Source organism: Cuculus canorus, chromosome 1 (genome assembly GCF_017976375.1).
Source record: "Cuculus canorus isolate bCucCan1 chromosome 1, bCucCan1.pri, whole genome shotgun sequence".
Lineage (NCBI taxonomy): Eukaryota > Metazoa > Chordata > Aves > Cuculiformes > Cuculidae > Cuculus > Cuculus canorus.
The window spans coordinates 5763647-5786055 of NC_071401.1; the positions used below are offsets into that span (position 1 = coordinate 5763647).

General features: G+C 41.5%; 1 protein-coding gene across 1 annotated transcript in view; it reads left to right on the top strand.

Moving 5' to 3' along the window:
• Nucleotides 1–29: 29 nt before the first annotated feature.
• ATM (ATM serine/threonine kinase) overlaps nucleotides 30–22409 on the top strand; it is a 78207-nt gene continuing 55827 nt past the window's right edge. The window contains 13 exon segments of the mRNA XM_054058904.1: nucleotides 30–156; nucleotides 4521–4622; nucleotides 4705–4817; nucleotides 6431–6576; nucleotides 6962–7126; nucleotides 15249–15414; nucleotides 15706–15944; nucleotides 16731–16894; nucleotides 17283–17452; nucleotides 19044–19415; nucleotides 19732–19926; nucleotides 20249–20344; nucleotides 22167–22392. Of these exon segments, the coding sequence (XP_053914879.1) occupies nucleotides 4551–4622; nucleotides 4705–4817; nucleotides 6431–6576; nucleotides 6962–7126; nucleotides 15249–15414; nucleotides 15706–15944; nucleotides 16731–16894; nucleotides 17283–17452; nucleotides 19044–19415; nucleotides 19732–19926; nucleotides 20249–20344; nucleotides 22167–22392 (2124 nt within the window). The 5' untranslated portion in view covers nucleotides 30–156; nucleotides 4521–4550.

The following is a 22409-nucleotide window of genomic DNA, read 5'->3' on the forward strand; positions in this document are numbered from 1 at the left end:
AGCGGCCGCCGTACCCGCTTCCGGGCTCTGTCCAGAGCCCCTTGTGCGCATGCGCGGAGGTACCTCCGCTTCCGGGTTGTGGCTGGAGTCCCCACGTGCGCCCTGCGCCGCTGGGAGAAGGGCGGTGCGCGCCTCTTCTGCACGGCCCGAGCGGAGGTGGGACCGCTCCGCGACCGGCTGTTTGTCCCTTCCTGCTCTTTTCCGCCCTTTCTCCTCCACTTTCTCATTCTTCTCTCCCCTTTCTCAGTCTTTTACTTCGGTTTTCCTCTGCTTGTCCTCCCCTTTTATCCCCATTCTTCTCTCTCCCACATTCCCTCCTTCTTTCCTCTCTTCTGTCATCCCCTCCTCCCCCCTTCTCCCTCCTCCTCCCCCCTTCTTCCTCCTCCTCCCCCCTTCTTCCTCCTCCTCCCCTCTTCTTCCTCCTCCCACCTTCTTCTTCCCTCTCTCCTTCCTCCTCCTTTTCCCTCCCTTCTTCCTCCCTCTCTCCTTCTTCCTCCCTCTCTCCCTTCTCGTTCCCATGCTCTGGGCTCGGGTCTTTGCGGGAAGGTGGCAAACTCGATTCTCAGCCCCCCTGCCCGTGAGGTGAGGGGCATTGGCCGTGGCGTGGGGCTGGGGGTCGGGATGCCCGCCCGCCTCAGCGCTGTTGCAGCCACTCGCAGGCACCTCTCCCTGGTTTGTTTTGCCTTGGTGTGTGCCTGGTGTAGTGGGAGGTGTCCCTGCCCATGGCAGGGGGTTGGAGCTGGATGACCTTTAAGGTCCAGATGCTGAAAATGCTGGTGAATAAACTGTCTAAGACTCATTTTTGGAGTTTTAGAGAGCAAGCATCCTTTATCAGGCCTTGGCAACAGGAGGGAGAGATCTCCATCAGTCGTGTACAGAGAAACAAGAGCTGGGGATGGAATGTATTTCCCACTTACATGCTTGTGTATAAACTTTTCCAGAGATCTTATGCATGTTCTATTACTTTCCAAGGACTAATTATTATGAACTTCACAACAGTCAAAAATCTTGCTGATTTGGAACAGGCTCCAGCTCTGCCTGATCTTGCATTTGAGATAGCGAAGCACTGCAAACAGGTGATTCAGAAGAAGAGACATTTGTTCAGCACAGATCATACTTCACACAAGATGCTGTTATCTTCAAAGAATTAAGAATGTCTGGAAAAACACTGCTTGAAAGAAAACATGCTATCAGAGGGACATTCTGTCTAACTTTCAAAAAAAAATTACCATTTCTCAGATGAAACTTTAGCTTAAAGCAAAAATATTCCACTTTTTGTAACAGTGCCTTCTTTTATTGGTCCCTGCCAACACAAACCATTTTAGGATTCTATGAATTTAAATGTTGGATTTCACACCTGAGGTTGGTCACATTAGCTACTGCAGGGTATCAAGTTGTAAACAAATAGGGAACAGTTTGAAATTGATTTTTGCTGTTGGCTTGAGTTTTGTGGTACGCTCCTTACCTTCTTTGAAAGAGTTTTGCTACATGTAGACGTAGTTGGTCATATGCAGACTGACTTAGAGGCGGTTTCATTTTCCAGAAGAATCTTAGATAAATGTGGAGTTTTTCTTAGTGTACAAATAAGGTTTGTTCTGTTTAGATACTGTAGCTAGAGAAAAACAACCTGTATTACATCTAAATGTAGCTGAAACGGTTGGTTTGGGGTTTTTGTTGGTGTTTTTTCCCTCCAGCACGTCAGTATTGCATTCTGCCAACTGTCCTGTGTTGGTCAAATGAAGAATTTCCTTTAGACTATGATGCCTTATGTGCTCCAGGGGAAGTTCAGATGAGATATTAGGAAAAATTTTTTCACTGAAAGAGTTGTCAGGCACCAGCAGAGGCTGCTTAGGGAGGTGATTGAGTCACCACTGCTGGAGGTGTTTAAAAGACGAGGTGCTCAGGGATATGATTTAGTAGTGGACAGGCATTTTTGGACTCAGTAATCTCAAAGGTCTTTTCCACCCAAAAGATTCTATGATACTTTGCCCTGTGTACTCTGTTGTTACTGTCTGCAGCTGTCACCTGAGGAATAGATTGCATTCTTGACATGAGGCGTTGCCGCAGTCTTGGGCTGGTTGTCTTGTTTCTGTGTTAAATAAAATAACGTGGCAGCTGTAGAACTATAGTAAGCAAAATAGTAGATGGATTCTGTCTTGCAACTTCTTCACTGTTGTTGTTACACCTGTCAAAACAAAATGAGAGGACTGGCTCTGAGAGGACTGAGGGTACTCTCAGCAAGTTTGCTGATGACACCAAGCTGTGTGGTGCGGTTGACACACTGGAGGGAAGGGATGGCATCCAGAAGGACCTGGGCAGACTTGAGATGTGGGCCTGTACGAACCTCATGAAGTTCAACTGTGCTGAGTGCAAGGTCCTGCACTTGGGTGGGAGCAATCCCAAGCACAAAGACAGGTTGGATGGAGAATGGGTTAAGAGCAGCCCTGAAGAGAAGGACTTGAGAATCCTGGTGGATGAGGAGCTCAGCAGTATCCAGCAATGTGTGCTTGAATCCCAAAAAGCCAACTGTATCCTGGGCTGCATCAAAATAAGTGACCAACAGGTCGAGGGAGGCAATTCTGCCTCTTTACTCTGCTCTTGTGAGACCTCACCTGGAGTACTGTGTCCAGTTCTGGAGCCCTCAGCACAGGAAGAACATGGATCTCTTAGAGCAAGTCCAGAGGAGAGCCACAAAGGTGATCAGAGAGCTGGAGCGCCTGCCCTGTGAGAAGAGGCTGAGAGCATTGGGCTTGTTTAGCCTAGAGAAGAGAGGCTTCCAGAAGACCTTCTAGCAGCCTTAAGTACTTAAAAGGGGGCCTACAGGAAAGCTGAGGAGCAGCTCTTTATCAGGGAGTGTAGGGATAGGATGAGGGTTAATTTTTAAGTTGAAAGAAGGGAGATTCAGATTTGATATTAGGAAGAAATTTTTGACTGTGAGGGTGATGAGGCACTGGAGCAGGTTGTGCAGAGAAATGATGGATGCCCAGTACTTGGAGGTGTTCGAGGACAGGTTGGATGAGGCTTTGAGCAACCTGATCCAGTGGAAGGTGTTCTTGCCCATGGCAGGGAAGTTGAAACTAGATGATCCTTAAAGGTCCCTTCCAACCTAAGCCATTCTATGATCCTGTGACTTCTTCCTCCTTGATAACCAGTCCCTACAACATATCATCTTGCCACAGTTCTCAGCCAACCATTTTACAGCCCGTCAGCATTTTAGAAGCCATTCATGTTTAAAAAGTTGCTTCTTCCTTTCTGTTTCACTTTCAGCAGAAGCAGGAAGTGAGCAGAAGAACACTTAACCACATCAGTGAGCTGAATTGTACTGCACAGCCAACCTTCACATTTACATGACATTTTCCTTTTTGTACACAACTAATCAGTCACCACATCTCTGATCGTACTTAGTCACAGCCTGATCTTGATTGAAGGCAAAGGCAATAAATATGCTCTAAGACAGTAGGTGTGGGAAATTTTACTTGTCTAAATGGATATTTAGCACTTAAGTGCTCGAGATATAGCACTTTGCATCATGAACACTCATTCTCAGTTGCTTATTGCAGCCTCAACAGCATATCTGGCAGTGACTTCCATCTCGTCCTATCTTTCTCAGGTGGAGATTTTTTTTTCTTGGGGCTGCTTTAGTGTGGTAAAAGGAGAAACGTGGAAGTTGTATACGTTGTCATTGTTGGGATCTGCATCACTGTAAGTTCACGTAAACCAGAAATGCCACATCTAGCTAATTCCAACATCTGCTGAAGGATGATGAGGCATAATTTTAAGTGGTCACAGAAGGAAAAAGTTGTTGCCTCTTATTATTGATACTTGAACATCCATCCTTTGACATGTTGAGACCAGAGGGATATGTCAATGTGATAGTGCGTATCTATCAAAATGTAGGATATGAGAGAGGAAGAGAGTTTACAAAGTGCTACCTTCTGGCAGGATCAGGTTAAGAGAGCTGCTGTTAACCGCTAGCTCTGAAAGTTTGTGTTTGCTTGGGTGTGTTTGGCTCTGTGTTATTTTCATCTTATTATAATTTTGCCTAGTGTTGTCTGGCTAACTCTAATCTGCTCACAGAATCACTAGATTGGAAAAGATCTCTCAGATCATTGAGTCCAACCATTCCTATCAACCACTGAACTGCGCCCCTGAGCATCTCATCCACCCATCTTTTAAATACTTCCAGGGATGGTAACTCAACCACCTTCTTGGGAAGCCTCTGCCAGTGCCCAATGACCCTTTCTGTGAATTTTTTTTTTCTAATATCCAGCCTGAACCTCCCCTGGTGGAGCTTGAGGCCCTTCCCCCTTGTCCTGTCCCTTCTCCTTTAAGGTAGTTATCACTTACAAAAAAGGAGCAAGTCAGAGTTGCATGAAGAGGGTCTCTGCCATTACTGTCTGCAGCTATCAATTTGGAACTGACTACATTCTTGATATGAGACCTTGCTGCAGTCTTGGACTGGTTGACTTGGTTCTATCTTAAATAAAATAACTAGTTTTATCCTTTTCTTGTGTTTGCAGGTACAAATGACCCTTCTTTTATACTGAACCATGAGTCTTGCATTACATGATCTGCTTGTTTGTTGTCGTCGCCTTGAAAATGAGAAAGCTTTGGAGCGAAGGGTAACAAGTTTTCTTTTGCTGTGTGTGCTTCAATTATCAACTAATGGAATCATTAATTCTTTTGCTTGAAATACATTTCCAGAAGGAAATTGAAAATTTCAAGCGACTTCTCCGTGATCCTGAAACCATTCTCCAGCTGGACCGGAATTCTGATTCTAAACAAGGAAAACAAGTCAACTGGGATGCTGTATTTAGGTAGTTCTATTGTTTTTCTTTCTTTGATCCCGCCAAACAAACCTGATCTCCTTCTATGACAAGGTTACCTGCTTAATGGATAATGGAAAGGTTGTGGATATAATACACCTAGACTTTAGTAAAGCCTTTGGCACCTTTTCTCACAGTATTCTGCTTGAGAAACTGGCTGCCTCTGGCCTGGACAGGCATACCCTCTCCTGGGTAAAAAACTGACTGGATGGCCAGGCCCAAAGAGTGGTGGTAAAAGGAGTTAAATCCAGTCGGGGGCTGGTCACAAGTTGTGTCTCCAGGGCTCAGTTCTGTCCAATATATTTATCAATGATTTGGATGAGGGGGTTGTACCCTTAGTAAGTTCACAGATGACACTTAAGCTGGGAGGAAATGTTGATCTTCTTGAGGGAGGCTCTACAGAGAGGGAACTGAAGAGGCTGGACCGATGGGCTGAGACCAACAGGGTCAGGTTCAACAAGGCCAAGTGCAAAATCCTGCACATGGGACACAACACCCCTGTGCAGCGCTACAGGCTTGGGGAAGAGTGGCTGGAGAGCTGCCTGTCGGAGAAGGACGTGGGGGTGTTGGTTGACAGCCAGCTGAATATGAATGAATACAAATAACTTCTGGGAAACAGATCATTAACTGTCAGTTCTTCCTTGCAGAAATAATAGTTACTTTCTCTTGTTGATAATTACCTTCTGAATCTGATTTTCAGTGTATAGTCATATGTAGGTTATAGATAGCTCATTGGAATTTTTTGTGATAATAAGTTCTTCAAAAAACAGTAGAAGGACTGTGAATTGTGCAGAGAAGAAACTGCTGTAGAGGCCCATCTTTGATAAAATGTGCTTAGATGTATTACAGGATTGGACTAAGCATGAGTGTGATGACTTCTTAAAACAGCTGGGAGCAGTGTTAAATTTCATGTTAAAAGTGTATCTGAGGTATTAGTTTTCACAGGCTGATGCCTGGTCAGCCTTCAGTTATGGTTTTTTAATTGGACAGCATTGGAATAGTTCTTGTGTCATAGCAGTACCAAAAATATTGTAGAAAGTATTTGATAGATTTTTATATGTCAGTTTTGAGATGGCCAATTATAGCTTAGCAGGAGTGCGAAAATAGAGACTCTAAACTGAGTACAAATAACAGGCCACAAACTAAAATGACAAAGCCAGTGAAAAGTTTAATCTATTCTGAGATCTAAAATCTAATTTATATGCTTATTTTCAGTGATTGAGAAATAGGACTTAAAGGTTTTCCCCAATAAAAACAATGAAGAATAATTCTTTTTGTTTTGTTGTGTAATGTTGCGGTATAAATAAAAAGACATAGCATTGGGTTTTTTTCCTAATTATAAATTGCATGCTTGGCAATGCAAAGTTTAAAGGAAAGCTTGATGCCTGTTAAAGTTGCTTCTGGATTATCTTTGAAACTAGTAGCTCCTTTTGTGAATTATTTCTATCATGCTTAGACTGTAATATATTACAGCATTTTTAGTCTTTGATAATTAGAAATATGAGAAGAACAAGAACTGACATTTTAGGCTAAAACAACATTTACCTATTTTGCTTTAGTCATAAATGTGCAGCTCCTTGTTTAATACTTCTTTATTTTTGTAGTGTCTTGCAGAAATATTTCCAGAAAGAAATGAAAAACTTGCAGCTGACAAAACCAAATGCATCTGCTTCAACCCAAACTATGAGACAGAAAAAGATGCAAGAAGTTGGAAGTTTGGTCAAATATTTCATCAGATGTGCTAATAAAAGTCAGTAATATTCCTATAGAATTATTGCTTTGTTTTGGTGCTTTGCATTCAAGTTTGAATTTTTACTCTGAATTAAGTTGCGAGGGTAGGGTTCATCTTGCTCACTTCCAGGTGTTTTCAACTTACATGTCTTCATGTGGATCAGTGCTTTGTGCTCCTTCTATGACCCTGTTAATGTCCACAGTGCTTTTTTATCTAATTATTTCGTGTATATATAACTGATAAATCCTCTCTTAAGTAGTTCCTTAGGAACAGACGATTTCTAACAGAACTGTTTCTGAACTGTAGGGTTTTGGTTTGTTTTTAAGTAAATGTTTACAAATGATTCCAAATTTATTTTTCACACTTTGGGTTAATTACAGTCTCATGTTGTTTCTTCATGTAGGAGGACCCAGACTGAAATGTCAGGAACTTCTGATTTACGTAATGGAAATTATAAGAGACCAAGCAAGTTGTGCTGCTTATGGATCTGACTGTAGTAGTATACTGCTAAAAGATATCCTTTCAGTAAGGAAATACTGGTGTGAGATATCCCAGAAGCAATGGTCAGGTAACATTTATAACTCTGTTCACAAATGTCTTTTCCTGTTACCGAAGCATTTTTAGGTGCATTTTAATTTGTTTGATGCCCTGTTGTGTGAAATACTACACAAGGCATGGAGTAAAACAGTAGCAGTCTTGAAGGATTACAGTTGAAATAAAGAAGCAGCAGACACTAGGAATTGATTTTTTTCTTTCTTTATGCTGTTTGTCTATTGCTTACTGAAACATATCTACTTCTATGCAGTCAGGTTATGTATGCATGGTCTGATAGGGCTTACCGTGTATAAATCCATGGAATCTATTTGCTGGAAACAGCCTCAGTAAAACCGGTGACAGTGTGCAATTGTTTGCAAATTATGAAGTATTGGCTGGTACAGTTTTGATATAGTTAATGTATTACTGTTAAACTTTATTATCTGGGTTTTGTTGGCTTATGAAGGTCCTAAAAAAACATGGAGTCACTGTTGTTAAAGGCACGTATTGCATATAAAATAAAACAGAGAAAGTTTGAGTTTTACTGGGAGTGAAACATGAGGCAAAAAAAACCTGCTGAAGGCTGGCAAAGCAGAGTGACTAAAATGGAACCATTCATGATGGGAAATGTGGTTGAATAATTAGAGAGCCTGAGTGTGAGATTTCAGAAGTTAAAGAAATAAGTCCCATTTGGCCCTGGAGATAGAACTGGAAATTGAGGATTGAAGGGGAAGCTGGAACTATATAGGAAAGCTGCCTGAGACTAGGAGCCAGTGAGGAGAGTGGAAGATAAAAGGGCTATCAGCGTGCAGGTTGGAGCAAAGTGTGATGGCAGGGACCAATCAGATAGGGAGACTGGAAGCTGGAGTTCAAAGCAATAACAGGAATGGCATCTGAAGAAGAACTGGATGGGTGGGTAGGTAGGGAATGAGAAAAGAAGCCAGGGATGTTGAAGATATTGAAAAAGGCAGAGAAGGGAAATAGACTGGATGTCTCTGGAAGGGTATATACAGGTTGTGTGAGGAGACTGTGGGAGTTGCTGTGTGGTGGTTAGGCAGATTAGGAACATGGAAGCTAGCTGAGTCTTTTTTTCTACGGATGAAAACTGGAAATGTGACAGAAGAAATTTTGACATTAGATCATAAGGAGCACAGTGGAATTTAATTACTGAAGTGAAGCAGGACCAAAGGCCGTAAATCTAGAGGAAGTCAGACTTCAATCCATTAAATGAAACAACTTGGTTTTATTAAAGGAAGTATATTGGAGCTTTGTGAAGGTTATCATAGCCTTTTTTGATAATTCCACCTTAACGCTTGTTTATAATTCTTGGAGTACAATGGAGAAAAAATTATTGAGTCATTATTCTGCTGTAGGACTTGAAAGTAAGAACATGGATTCCAGCTGTTGCCTGTATTCAGTTAGATTTGAGAAACAGATACCGACTTCCTGACGTGCTCTTATCTACTGGAAGATCTGAGCTTCTGGATGCTGATAGTTGTACTCTTAAAAATTATAAGGAGCTGTATCGGTATATACTGACAGCATTATCAGAGGAGTCACGTGAGGCCAGTGGAAGCTGTGTGTAGTAGAAGCTGAACTCAGTCTTACTAAAGGAAACTGTAAACCCTGTGGATTGGTCATGGGGCCATGTGGCTCTTGCACCTTGGGCACTGCCTTTTAATGAATCTATATTTTAGGGACCTATGAGGACATCAGTGGACATTTGGTGTTGCAACTGTAGTAATGCCATGGTAGCAATGAATGAGGACACCTCTTTGCTCAACTGGTTGACTCTCAGAAGGAGGACAAGTCAGGCCTGCGACAGACTTCATCTCAGTTCATAGAATCATAGAATCACCAGGTTGGAAAGGACCCACTGGATCATCGAGTCCAACCATTCCTAACACTCCCTTAAACCATGTCCCTAAGCACTTCATCCACCCGTTCCTTAAACACCTCCAGGGAAGGCGGCTCGACCACCTCCCTGGGCAGCCTCTGCCAGTGCCCGATGACTTTCCGTGAAGAATTTTTTTCTGATATCCAGCTTGAACCTCCCCTGGTGGAGCTTCAGGCCATTCCCCCTTGTCCTGTCCTCTGTCACTTGGGAGAAGAGACCAGCTCCCAAGTTGGTGCTGCTTGCAACTCAGTGCAGTGGCGACAGCGTTGGAGCAATCAAAACGTACTCAGCCCTGTACATGGTCTTACGAAAGGACTGGAAATTTAATAGTAGTTGCTCAAATCCATTCGCTGTTTGACGATTCTGTCAGGCTCATGTGAAAATCTAAAGGGGACTGGAGATTAATTAGAGATAATTGATATTTCAGTGATCTAAGATGAACCCTGAACGCTGCAGTTCCAGGTACACTAGAACTACACTAGGAACTCGAAGGAGAGATGCTAGCCAGTATATGACCACTGACAGAGCTGATGCAATTTTTTCCAGTTCCCTGGCCCCTGAGTGTAAACCACAATTTGTCTTTACCTGGAGGTGAGTATAATATGCCTAGAACCTTCTGCCACAAGGATAGAAGCATAGCCTATCTGTCATGGACTTGTACAAAAGGTTTTGGAAGAGGGCAGTGCCCCAGAACACTTATAGGATGTTGATGACATTGTCATTTAGGGAAACACTGCCCATGAGGTGCATAACAAAAACAGAGAGAGAATTAGAATTCTACTAAATGCAAGATTCATGCTCAAAAGAGATAAGGTGAAATATTTTCCTGGTGTCACATGACGAGATGAGTGCTGCTGCATTCCTACTGATGTAATTTACAGTGTTGCAGCAATGGCACCACTGATCAATAAAAAGGAAGCACAAGTTTTTCCTGGGATGATGAGACTTTGGCAAATGCACATCCCTGGATACAGTCTGCTCACTCTACCAAATCACGAGGGAAGTGGTCTGAGGGACAACCTAAGCAACAGTAACAGAATCTGACTGTAGGCTACCAACTATACCCTATCAGAAGAAGAAATATTGGCCATCTACGGGTGAATCAGGGCAGCATTTGAAGTAGTGGCAGTAGAATTGGAAATACTTTTGGCTTCTCACTTGCTGGTACTTCAGTGTTTGTTGAAAGGAGAAAAGCCTTCTAATTTCCACACGAGAAGTGTGATCTGGAATAAATGGACTCACAAGGGGAAACAGAGATGCACAAGCTTACTGGACGAGTTGATGTCCAAACATCATGACTTTTAGGGTGTCACCCAAAGTATTACCAAATGCTCAAGAAACCCTGGCATATGACAGGCTTTCAAAAAATTAGAAATATGCCCCATTCACTAGCAATTCTTGCCCAATTGTTGACTTTTGGTGAAGATGGAAAGCTATCATTTTGAATGCTGACCAACAGGTGATAGCAGTTGATGAAGATGAAGACTGGCCAAGTCAGTATGCAAAAGTCCAAGCCATGAGAGTGGCCATTGATGCAGCATTACAGAGGAAATGGTGCGCGTTTTACCTGACTCTTCAGGACTGGCTTACACAGTAGAAACAGGAATTGGCAGAGAAGAGGGAGGCCTGTTTGGATAGACATCTTGTGGGAAAAGATCACGCAGGGCTTACCTGTTTGGATAGACATCCTGATCACACAGGATTTACCCTCACTGTATGGGTATGCCATGTCATTAGCTGCATCCCCAAAGGAAAAGCCACCAAAGAACAAATCAACAACTGTCAATCAGATTGAACTATTCAAGTTACTGCAATCAAAAGAGTCCTGGACTGGGAATGCAGAGTGGACTTACTTGTAAGCTAATGTACTCATGAAATATCTAAGGTGAGATTCCATCTGTCTCTGAGCAAGCAACCAAGGAGTGCTTTGTCTAAAGATGCTATTCTACAAGTAATAAAGGTGTTTGAAATTTGTTCATTAGCAAGAAAAGCTAAACCACAAAAGGTATTGATGCGTGAAAGTTGTCATTTAGATTACCAGATGGGAAACGTGGAGTAAGTAGACTGCATTGGACAGGCCTAGTATGGGAGAATCAGTATGTCCTAGCTATTTTAAAGAAATGGCTGTGAGCCACCTGGAGGCTTGTCCAGTTTCTGCCATTGCTAAAAGCACTGTAGTGGGTCTTGAAAAAGAAATTTTGTGAAGATACAGTACATCAGCAATAACTGCATCTGGTTATGGATCTTACTTCAAAAATAAAATGATGGAATTATGGACAGATGAATATGGGATTGACTATATATAATATATCTTCTATTATCTTGAAGCCTCGAGTTTGGAGATGTTCACAAATGATATAATTTATGATGTAAGTAACCTACCACTATGTACTATTAAATGAATGAGTATTAGGGAGATGCAGAGGAAGGGGCACAGAGTGTCATGGCCTACTGATCTTGAATAGTGAGAAGAATGCTGGAGAGCCCGCAGTTTGGTGTTTGGTATGCTGCTGTGCAGGTATTAGGGATGTAACTTTATGTCAGATAAAGCACAGTTAGGTGGGTGTTTCAGGGAAAGAAATGACATCATTGGCAGAAATAGCAGAATCAAACTTACACAAGAATGAGTGATCTAGCAACACTAGCTGGTCTCATCTCATGGCTGAGCCTGCTTAAATGGTCCAGTGACTCGCTACATCATTCAGTGAAAAGTGGCTTTCTATGATGGAGTAACCACAGCAGTGAACATGGGAAAACCAATGGATGGGATCTGCCTGGACTTCTGTGAAGCCTTTGACGTGGTCCCCGACAACATCCTTCTCTCTAAATTGGAGAGATACAGATTTGATGGGTGGACTGTTCAGTGGATAAGAAATTGGTTGCATGGTTGTATTCAGAGAGTAGTGGTCAACAGCTCGATGTCCGGATGGAGATCCATGACAAGTGGTGTCCCTCGGGTCCATACTGAGACGAGTGCTGTTTAACGTCTTCATCAGTGGTATAGACAGCGAGATCGAGTGCACCCTCAGGTAGTTTGCAGATGACACCAAGCTGAGTGGTGCAGTTGCCACACCAGAAGGACAGGATGTCATCCAGAGGGACCTGGACAAGCTGGAGAAATGGGCCTGTGCAAACCTCATGAGGTTCAACAGGGCCAAGTACAAGGTCCTACACTTGGGTCGGGGCAGTCTGTGGTTTCAGTACAGGATGGGGGATGATGTGATTGAGAGCAGCCCTGCAGACAAGGACTTGGGGGTGCTGGTTGATGAGAAGCCTGACGTGAGCCGGCAATGTGCACTCGCAGCCCAGAAGGCCAACCATATCCTGGGCTGCATCAAAAGAAGTGTAGCCAGCAGGTCGAGGGAGGGGATTCTGCCCCTCTGTTCTTCTCTTGTGAGACTTCATCTGGAGTACTGTGTCTAGTTCTGGAATCCTCAGCATAAGAAAGATATGAAGCTGTTGGAACGGGTCTAAAGGAGGGCTGCAAAGATGATCAGAGGGCTGGAGCACCTCCCATATGAGGACAGGCTGAGAGAGTTGGTCTTGTTCAGCCTGGAGAAGAGAAGGCTCCGAGGAGACTTTTTAGCGGCCTTCTAGTATCAGTAACTGGAAGTAACTATTCTATGATTCTATGAAAAGCAACTTGGAGCACTCCACTGACTGGTAGACACAAAGCAATCTGGAAGATGCTCTCCACCTCATAAAACTCATCTGACTCAGCTTGAAGGGGCAGAGGAGTGGTGGTTTGTCAGCATGGTTCTACCTTTAGACTGTGGAGGACCTCCAGGGATGCCTGGGACCGGCCTCATAGCCAGAACCTGCATGCTTAACACCCTTCTGCTTCTGACCACTGACAACCACTGCTCTTGTCAGCAAGGAGAGGGGAAAGAGAGAGAACCATTTTTCTGCACCCCTGTAGTGTTCTGTTTGTATAATGGTTTCTGAGGCAATAAATACGCAAATTAACATGTGCATTTAGTCTGTCCTGACCTATACCATGACAGTGTGTTGAAAGGTTGCCATTTATTCAGTGTGTCCGTTATTGAGTAAGGTGGCAGGCAGTTGTGGTGACACCCCCTTGCCACACACGCCCATATGCATAGTGCCAAGGCTGCATGTTCAGTTTTCCTGCGTCAGCTATGGAGGAGCCGTCTTGCTCCTTTAACCTCTACCAGTCAGGGATATTCCACTACCGTGACCCTGTGTGGTGTTAAACAGTGACTTGTGTTTCACGGCACTGATGGTTCATAAGTGAGAAGCACTTTTATTCATCTGGTAGTCTATAACATAGGGGCTCACCAGGAAGAGAGGATGAAAAGGGTGTTCCATTCCTCTTGCTAGTATGCTGTTGCTTCTAAGGATCATAGCATGCCAAGTCGCCATCCAAAACATACTAGTAAACTTTTGCATCAGCAGAAATTCCAGGTAGCTACTTACTGATGTGGGCAGTGTGTGATCTCCATAGGATGCAAGCCTAAACTGTTCCTTCATCTAGGAAAGTAGTTCCTTTGTTCAGAGCACATTCACAGCAAAAATGGATTAAATAGTCCGTTAGTGCTCAAAAGACCTCATCCAGTACCTGCCTCAGGCACTGAAAGCAGGAGAAGATGCTCGATCCACCTTCCATTAAACACCAGCCACCAAAACACAAGGAAATGATACTGTCAAGAAGGCCTCTTTCCACTGTTGCTGCCTGACAAATTACACCGTGTCTTCCTTAATCTAAATGTCCAGTTGCTCTATTTGCTGTGCCACCTGTTTAGCAAATCTTAGGGTTTTGAGACCTTGATTTCGCTTGCCTATGAATTAAGGCAGAACTGGATCTATCCCAGTATTACTGCCACCTACTGAAAGCTGTGTCCTTGATACCCTAAGAACTGTGAGAAAGATGGCAGTAAGTAAACAACAGAATTATTGTGCATTATCACGTATATTCAATGACCAACAGACTGACTTCAGAGGAGAATGCCACAGCAGCTGCTTTCCCCTACCTCTTCACGCTCACTCTGGTCCCCATGTTGTTGCAGGCATCCCAGAAAGGATGCTGCAACTTGCAGGGCTGAATGGAGGAGGAGATGGAAAACAGCATGAAAGCTGTGTTTGAGAGGATCATGAGGCTTTGTAGACAGGACTTATAGTTCACTTAGATGAGGCTTGACAGAGGCTGAGGAACATGCAGCTCTAGGGAGGTGCTAGGAATACCAGTTCCGTCACGAAAATACTGAAAAATACTAGACCATGCTCTTAAAAAATGACTGATTGTGCAGGAATAGTGGCTGGAATTCTCAAAAGATCATTCTACCTACATATATATACACCCACCTATATATATTTTCCTTAGAGAAAGGGAGCCCTGAGAGGTGGATGTCCATTCATTCGAAGTATTGTCCCAGAAGAGCTGCTGCCAAGATCACAGGACTGAATCAGTGTTGTTTCCCACTGCAGTTCTTTGCAGTGGATGTTGTCCATTGGTGTTCTGAGGGATAGTGTCGTGTCACTTGTGGGTGGCATAAATGAAACGGCAGCCAGGCTTTTGTATGTGTTATGTTAGACTCATGGTGATGGTTGGCTCAGTAATGTGCTACCATGATTTGCATGATGCTGATGAAAGGACAGTGTGATGATTCCTAAATGGGCTTTGAGATAAGAAAGCAAAAATCTGAGGAAGGGGCCTTTCTTTACGAGAACTTGTAAATGATTGCAAAGCCGGGGATGTGTTGATCTGTGGGCTGGGGTGAAGTAGCTGAACTGCATGTAATGGAAATATGGGGACCCTCAGTTACTACTGTTCTGCTCAGTTTACCTGTTCCTGCTGCACCAAGTTCTTTGTTCACGTACAAGTGGCTGTAAGTTGTTTTCTGAGTATTTTATTGTGTATTCTGCGACACATGGAGCCCACCGTGCTGAGCAATCAGTACAGAGTAGAGGCTGAATGTAGAAGTAGTTGTGAAAGTTGATTTTGTGACCGTGGCTGCTTTGCTCAGCGTAACACAAAGCAGGTTGTATCCCTGCTCAGAATGAATGTGACTTTACTTCCAGTATAGACAAGACCACATTTTATTTCTTTTTTCCCAGTTTACTTTTGTGAATAAACATGCAGCTGAATTCAGAGTGGTGGTTTCTGTCTGTTCAATGCAATATTTTGCTTCAAGCATTTTTTATGTAATCCTCTGTAATATATGTGTTTATACATACATTTGCATATTTACGACATGTATACACACTATACCATATATACTTTTTTTTAATATGTTCGTAGAGTTGCTGATCCTGTATGGCCAATTATACCTCAAACCTTCTGGAAAGATTAATAGAGTCTTGGTGGCAAGGATAATTCACACACTTACACGAGGGTACTGCTTCCAGACCGATAAGTTGAGTTCTGATATGCTCATCTTCTTTTCAAAAGCAATGCAGTGCGCAAGGTATGTTGCAAATACTCCTTTTCTATGCTAATACCTACTTTTAAAGAATAACTAATTTTAAGTATTTGGCATTCGACTTGAGTAATAGCAAGTAATATTTCTTTAGAGATGTTTTGTTCTGTCTTTTAACATCTATTTAATACGGTCATTAAAATACTAATAACTTTTGCCTTTGTTAGGCAAATAATATTCTGAGTATTGTTACTTGCTAGTATTTGCATTTAAACAATTCCTGTGGCAAGAAATAAAATTATTTCTTCTGGCAGTTTGATGGTTTGGTTTATCTTGCAGGCAGGAGAAGAATACTGCAGGCCTGGATCATATTGTTGGAGCAATGAGTATCTTTTGCAATAAGTTTGCTGTCAACTGTCGCATACGGATTTGTAAAGCAGGGGAAGAAATTTTGCCTACAATGCTTTATATATGCACTCAGTATAGACCAAAGGATTCCCTGAAGGAATCAATAATTGAGTTATTTCGTCTCCAAGTTCATATTCATCACCCAAAGGGTGCAAAAACTCAGGACAAAGGTACAATAAGAAGCTCCCTGCTTTTTTTTTTTTTTTCTCTCACTGTATGTGATTGTTTGAATTATTGTGCCAACTTTCTGAATTTTGATACTGAGTCTTGGAAATGTTAATGGGAGTGATGATTCCTTGTAAGTAGTTTTATGCTATAGGTTAATATTAAATGAAAGTGAAAATAAGTTTTCAAATAATATGCACTAAGGCAATATTAACTGTATTAAGGCCTGTAAAGAATGATTTTTTTGTTTAATCAAATGTGATTTTAATTACTTAATCAAAACTCAAAGTGTTTGGGGAAGGGAAATAATAGTTTAGATTGCCATATGTATTGCTATCTTACCAGGTTTATTTAAGCCCACAATTAACTACTACGGTCTAAATCTGACTTACTGTATAAAACTGGTCAGAGAACATCACTCAGTAATTGTATTTGTCTGTTGTGGCCTGTTTCAGTTATAGCATAATTTTTTAAACTTTTTTTTTTCTTTTACTTTATCCGCAACTGGCAAAAGGTTTTATAATTAGTCCAAATGTATCCGTTTCATTGTAGTCTTTAGTTAGATAAAGAATTAGTAGAAACTTTGTAGCTACCTTAATTACTTGTATACGTGGATTAAATTCTTAATTTCTTTTACTTTTTTTCATTCTCCATCATAAGACTTGATTTGCAGGCCTGCATTTGTTAAGCTTTACTCTGATTCTGGCTGCATATTGCATTGTCTAGGTAGGTTTATATGCTGTTTGAAGTAGGTGGTACATGTTATCTTTCAATTGGTTTTGCATGTACAGGTGCATATGACTCAACAAAGTGGCGAAGTATCTTACATAACCTATATGATCTGCTGGTGAACGAAATAAACCTCATTGGTAGTAGAGGAAGGTATTCTTCAGGCTCACGTAATATTGCTGTAAAGGAAAATTTGATTGAGTTAATGGCTGATATTTGTCATCAGGTAACATTTTGCTTTGAATATACAGATGACTATATATTTACTGTGTTGTATGTTTTGTTTTTTAAAACAACATGGTTTTAGCATTTCCTCCAAATAATTTACTGAAGTATTAGTAGGTTTTGTCTAAGTTCTGTTGTGTTTAGTTGATAATTTTTGTGCAGTTCAGAACTTTGTGGACTCCTAAATTATACTGGGTTTTGTTAGTGTTACTTCTTAGACTATAAGCAGACATTCTTTTGTAGTAAAGAATAACAAATACTAATTCTGGTTGCCTGTTAAGAGGCTTTATACATAGTATAAAAATGAACTAGTTTAGTCTGTCATTTCAGTTTTCCTTTAAAGGCTGCTTTTTTTAATTTGCATACTTTTTAACTTCTTATTATAAAAGGTTTTTGCAGAGGATACCAAAGTTCTGGAAATTACCCAATCGTATGCCATTTCACAAAGAGAGTCCAGTGACGAAGCAGGACCAAGCAAGCGCAGGAGGATTGAACTAGGCTGGGAAGTAATTCGCGACAACCTGCAAAGATCCCAGAAGGATTTTGATGTCATACCTTGGTAATAACATCTTTACATGAAACAAATGTCACTGCAGACATCTTTTTATATTAAAGTGTTCTCCTGAATATGTTGTGCTTCCAAATTAGGTATTTGCACATCCTGTAATTATATATCTAAGCACTAGGCTTAGATTCTTAGAGCATTCGGGAAGTAGTGAGTAGCGTTCTTGGCACTCTTGCTTTAAAAACTGTATATCTTTGGTCTCCTGAGAACTAACGAATGAGGTCTGGTAAACTGTGTTGTAGTATATTACTTCCTCTGAACTTTTAACTGTCTTTTGCGCTAGATATTACCAGTCTATATGCAAGCATTGTGTGTATGACCCAGCTTATGAGTTTTAGGCAGTTATAGAATCATAGAACAGTTTGGGTTGAAAAGGACCTTAAAGATCATCCAGTTCCAACCCTGTGCCATGGGCAGGGACACCTTCCAGCAGACCAGGGATGGGGCAGCCACAACGTCCCTGGGCAACTGGTTCCAGTGTCACAAATTAATGTGCGATTTGCTGCTGTCTTAAGCTGTCTGTGTCATTGAACAGCAACCATCAACAGTTTGGCCATTTTGGACTAGTTCACTCAGTTTTCCATAATACCTGGCCTGAAAACTGTTGAAATGCGAGACCTGGATCATAGCCTGGACCTTGGTTGAGAGGTATTTTATTTGACATGAGGTACATCTACATGTCTTCTTCCACTTACTGCTACAGGAGGAGGACTTTGTAACAGAGAGTTTAGCAAGGAGTCAGGTCATTAAAAGACTGCAGGTAGACTCTTCTAGAACTTACCAATTGTAGTCCTAAGCCCAAGGATGTTGGCTTGTTAGCTGAAATACATTACACTAGGTGTTTTTTGCTGCTACTCTTCCTCTCTGTCTTCCTGGGTTTTCTTGGAAACTGCTGTACAAAATAGCAGAACAGAGTAGCAGCTTGTGAATTGGGTCCTGAGCTGGGGTGGCAGCTTTGTGTGTGTGTGTGTATATATATTTATTACTCGCAGCATTGAGGCAAGGTGGCTATTTAGGGTTCAATTGACAAGTTAACGTGCGATTCTGTGCAGAGGTGGCAATCTCCAAGCAATACTGTGAGTACCATGATTTACTAATGTGAGTAGAGTTGCAACCATTGCTGTGAGCAAAACCCTTCCAACTTACCGTTTCCAGCTTAACATCTTGTTCATTCGATAAATTTTATTTTTGTTATGTGCAGAGATGTTGTTATGTTTCCTATTTTTGTAATTTCTCCCTTGAGGTCACTCCCTGGGTCAGAGTGTGTAACAGACTACTCCAGAAGGAGAAAAATAGTTTTCCTGCTTAAAATTTTTTTCCCTTGCGGACAGAAATCAGTGAGGTTAGCTTGCAAGAACTTAGAGATCAGTGAGGTCAGCTTGTAAGAAATTATTAGTGATAGTGAGGCTAGACAAGCACACTTCACAAGTGAAAACAGTAGAAATACTGAATCTTCAACCTTAGATAGTAAACAAATCAGTTCAGTAATGGAAGATATAAATCAGAGAACACTTTGTTCATTTACTTTTTAAGGTGCAAATTTATGTATGTTTGACATTAAATCGCTTCGCTTTGTGTTTTCAAGGTTACAGATTACAGCTCGATTAATATCAAAGTATCCCATGAGTCTTCCTAACAGTGAGCTACTTCCCTTACTCAATGTACTTCACCAGTTACTGCCTCAGCAGCGCCGCGGAGAAAGGACCCCGTATGTGCTGAAGTGTCTTACAGAGGTAGCTTTGTGTCAAACCCAGAAAACTGATGTGAAAAATGCACAAAGGCTGGAGCTCCAGAAAACCTGGGCAAAGATTTGGTCTCTTACCATTCGTAGCATAAGTTTCCAGCAAACTGAAGTGGAAAGCTTTGGGCTACTTGGAGCTATGATTCAAGGAAACCTTGTTGTAACTGATAAAGATCTCTGGAAGATATTTTCAGGACCAGCATGCAAGCCTTCAAGGTAAAAAAATGGACTAAAAATGTTAAGTCTGACTGAAAGAAGTGGGGTTTTTTTTAAGTTAAAATGTATGTTTTCTTTTAAATATATTTTGATTCTGACATGAGTATTCTGAAACAGTCTTTAAAGTAGACAGGAAGTCTGTAATAGCCAAAATGTGGCTCTTGAAAATGCCGAGATTCTAATAAAGGAATTTTCCAGTAGCTTATGTACTTGATTGTCCTTGAGCATGCAGAAATACTGACTTTGATTTCAGGGTGCTGATCTTCAAGCACCATGTTGTTTCTCACAAATGCCTTGTGTTCCATTTTTGTTACAGTTCTGCAGTATGTTGTTTATCATTAGTGATGTCCACCTATTCAGTGCCAGAAAATTTGGATGTAGGAATGGAACAAAATAATTGTGAAAGAAATCTGAATTCTCTGTTAAAGGAAACAATAATGAAATGGATACTATCCTGCTGTTTGGAGGAAGAAATGGAAGAATGTGCAGAGTTACCTCCTGTGCTCTGCAGGTAAGGTCTTTTTGGCATAATTTTGCATGTAAGCTCACCCTACAACACAGAAAATTGCACAGGGAAAAGCAAATTTGCAGAATTGTATTATGTTAATGCTTTGGTAGAGTTTATAGGGATTTTAAGCTTACTGTGGAAGTCTTTCTGTGGACATAGTTTAGTAATCTGTCCATAGCAGAGCAGAAATACGAACTATCTGTTAGAAATCTTAAGTGAAAACCTAAGCTTCTTTGTATTACCCGTTAATGTTTGAGTGCACTTCAGGAATCCCGAGAACTCGCTTGACTGCAAGAAAATACAAAACAATTCTCTTTTTTTGCAGTGATTTTCCACATCTTATTGTACAAAACATTCTTGTGAGCCTTACAATGAAGAACAATAGAGCTGCCATGATTTTTTTCCAAAATGATGCTAAATGGTATGTTTTTAAATCAAACCTTATAGACACTTAAGCTTCTTATATTTTTTGTTGTAGCAAGCAGAGATAATGAAATGCATAATTCCTCAAGCTTTTTCGTATCTTTCAGTACATGTTTTAGACCTTGTAAAAATAATAAAGCGTTTGCAATTTGTTATGATGTTTTAAGCGGATTTTAAAATAATCTCTTGCTGGCAGAGTCAAAGCTTCAGGTACTAAAAGAAAATACCTTAAAAGGAATGTGTGTATCATCTCTCTTCAGCAGTACAGCTAAATATGCAGCTCTTTATCCTTAAGTACATTAGGTATTTTGTAACTCAATCCAATTATATTTTTTGAATGATTTGTAACTTTGTACAGATAAGTATTCATGCTTTTTAACATTACCTTCCATTCTAAAGGAAGCATATGTCTTAAGAGTTCTCTTGAAGATAGATGCCAAGTAGAAAGTTGGCTAAATGCTTCCTGTCCATATGTCCTCATGCCACTCCAGGTATAGTTGTCGCCCCAGCCACACATTGCTGGAGTCCAGGTCAGTCTATGAAGGTCTCCTGCATCTTTCACTGATGCATATGTTCAAGCTCTTGGATGATGTCCAGTGTCCTCTTAATCATAGAATCATAAAATGGTTCTGGTTGGAAGGGACCTTAAAGATCATCCAGTTCCAACTCCCCTGCCATGGGCAGGGACACCTCCCACCAGACCTGGCTGCTTAAGGCCCCATTCAATGTGGCCTTGAACACTTCCAGGGATGGGGCGTCCACAACTTCCTTGGGCATCGTGTCATATCTGCTGTAATTGTATCAAATAGGTTGAGGTCAGCCATCTTAACACAAAACAGATGCTGCTGTATGATCTACAGAGAACGTATGATACATGTGCAGGCTTCATTTTTCAGAGTTAAAATGATAGTATCCATTCCACATTGCACTTGGGTTGGAACAAGCCCAAGCACAAACACAGGCTGGTGGAGGGTGAATTCAGAGTAGCTCTGAAGAGAAGGACATGGGAGTGCTGGTGTATGAGTAGCTTAACGTGACCCAGCAGTATGTTTTGCAGCTCAGAAGGCAAATCATATCTTGGGCTGCATCAAAAGAAACATGGCTGGCAGGTCAAGGGAGGCAGTTTTCCCCCTCTACTCTGCTCTCGTGAGACCCCGCCTAGAGTCCTGTGACCGTTTCTGGAATCTGCAACAGAAGAAGGGTATAGAACTGTTGGAACGGGTCCGGAGGATGGCCGTAAAGATGATGAGAGAGCTGGAACACCTCTCATACAAGGAAAGGCTGGGAGAGTTGGAGTTGGTCAGCCTAGAGAAGAGAAGGCTGTGGGGACACCTTCTAGCAGCCTTCCAGGACTTAATGGGGACCTACAGGAAAGCTGGGGAGGGGCTTTTTAGTAGTGGGTGTAGTGATATGATGAGGGGTAATGGTGTTAAGCTGCAAGAGAGTAGATTTAGACTAGATATTTGGAAGAAATTTTTTACTTTGAGCGTGGCGAGGCACTGGAACAGGTTATCCAGAGAAGTCATTGATGCCCCATCCTCAAAGGTGTTCAAGGTCAGGTTGGATGAGGCTTTGAGCAGCCTGATATAGTGGAAGGTGTTCCTGCCCATGGCAGGAGAGTTGAAACTATGTGATCTTTCAGGTTCCTTCTGAAAATCATTCTGCAATTCTATGAAAGTCACCTCAGAAACTGAAGATCAACCAGGAAGACGCAAAAGGGTTGAATTGTGGTTTGCTTCTGTTTATTTTTTGCATTGAAGTGATAGTTTTAAAGACTTGTATACTGGCTGCTAAAGTAAAACTTATGTCTCTTCTTCAAGTGTGCAACATTTGCAGGGGAAAGAAGAAAACAGTTTTTCTGAAGTTGAAGAGCTGTATCTGCAAACAACATTTGATGAAATGGATATTTTCACTGACATTGCAGTAAATGTTGCAGATAAAAATGTGACTGGTTCAAGACTTGCCATCAACCAAAATCTTAGGGAAACACTGGAGAATTGTCTTTTATCAATGTCAGAAAAGCTTTTAAGCAGCTATAGTCCTAAGGTAAGTTAGAAATTACC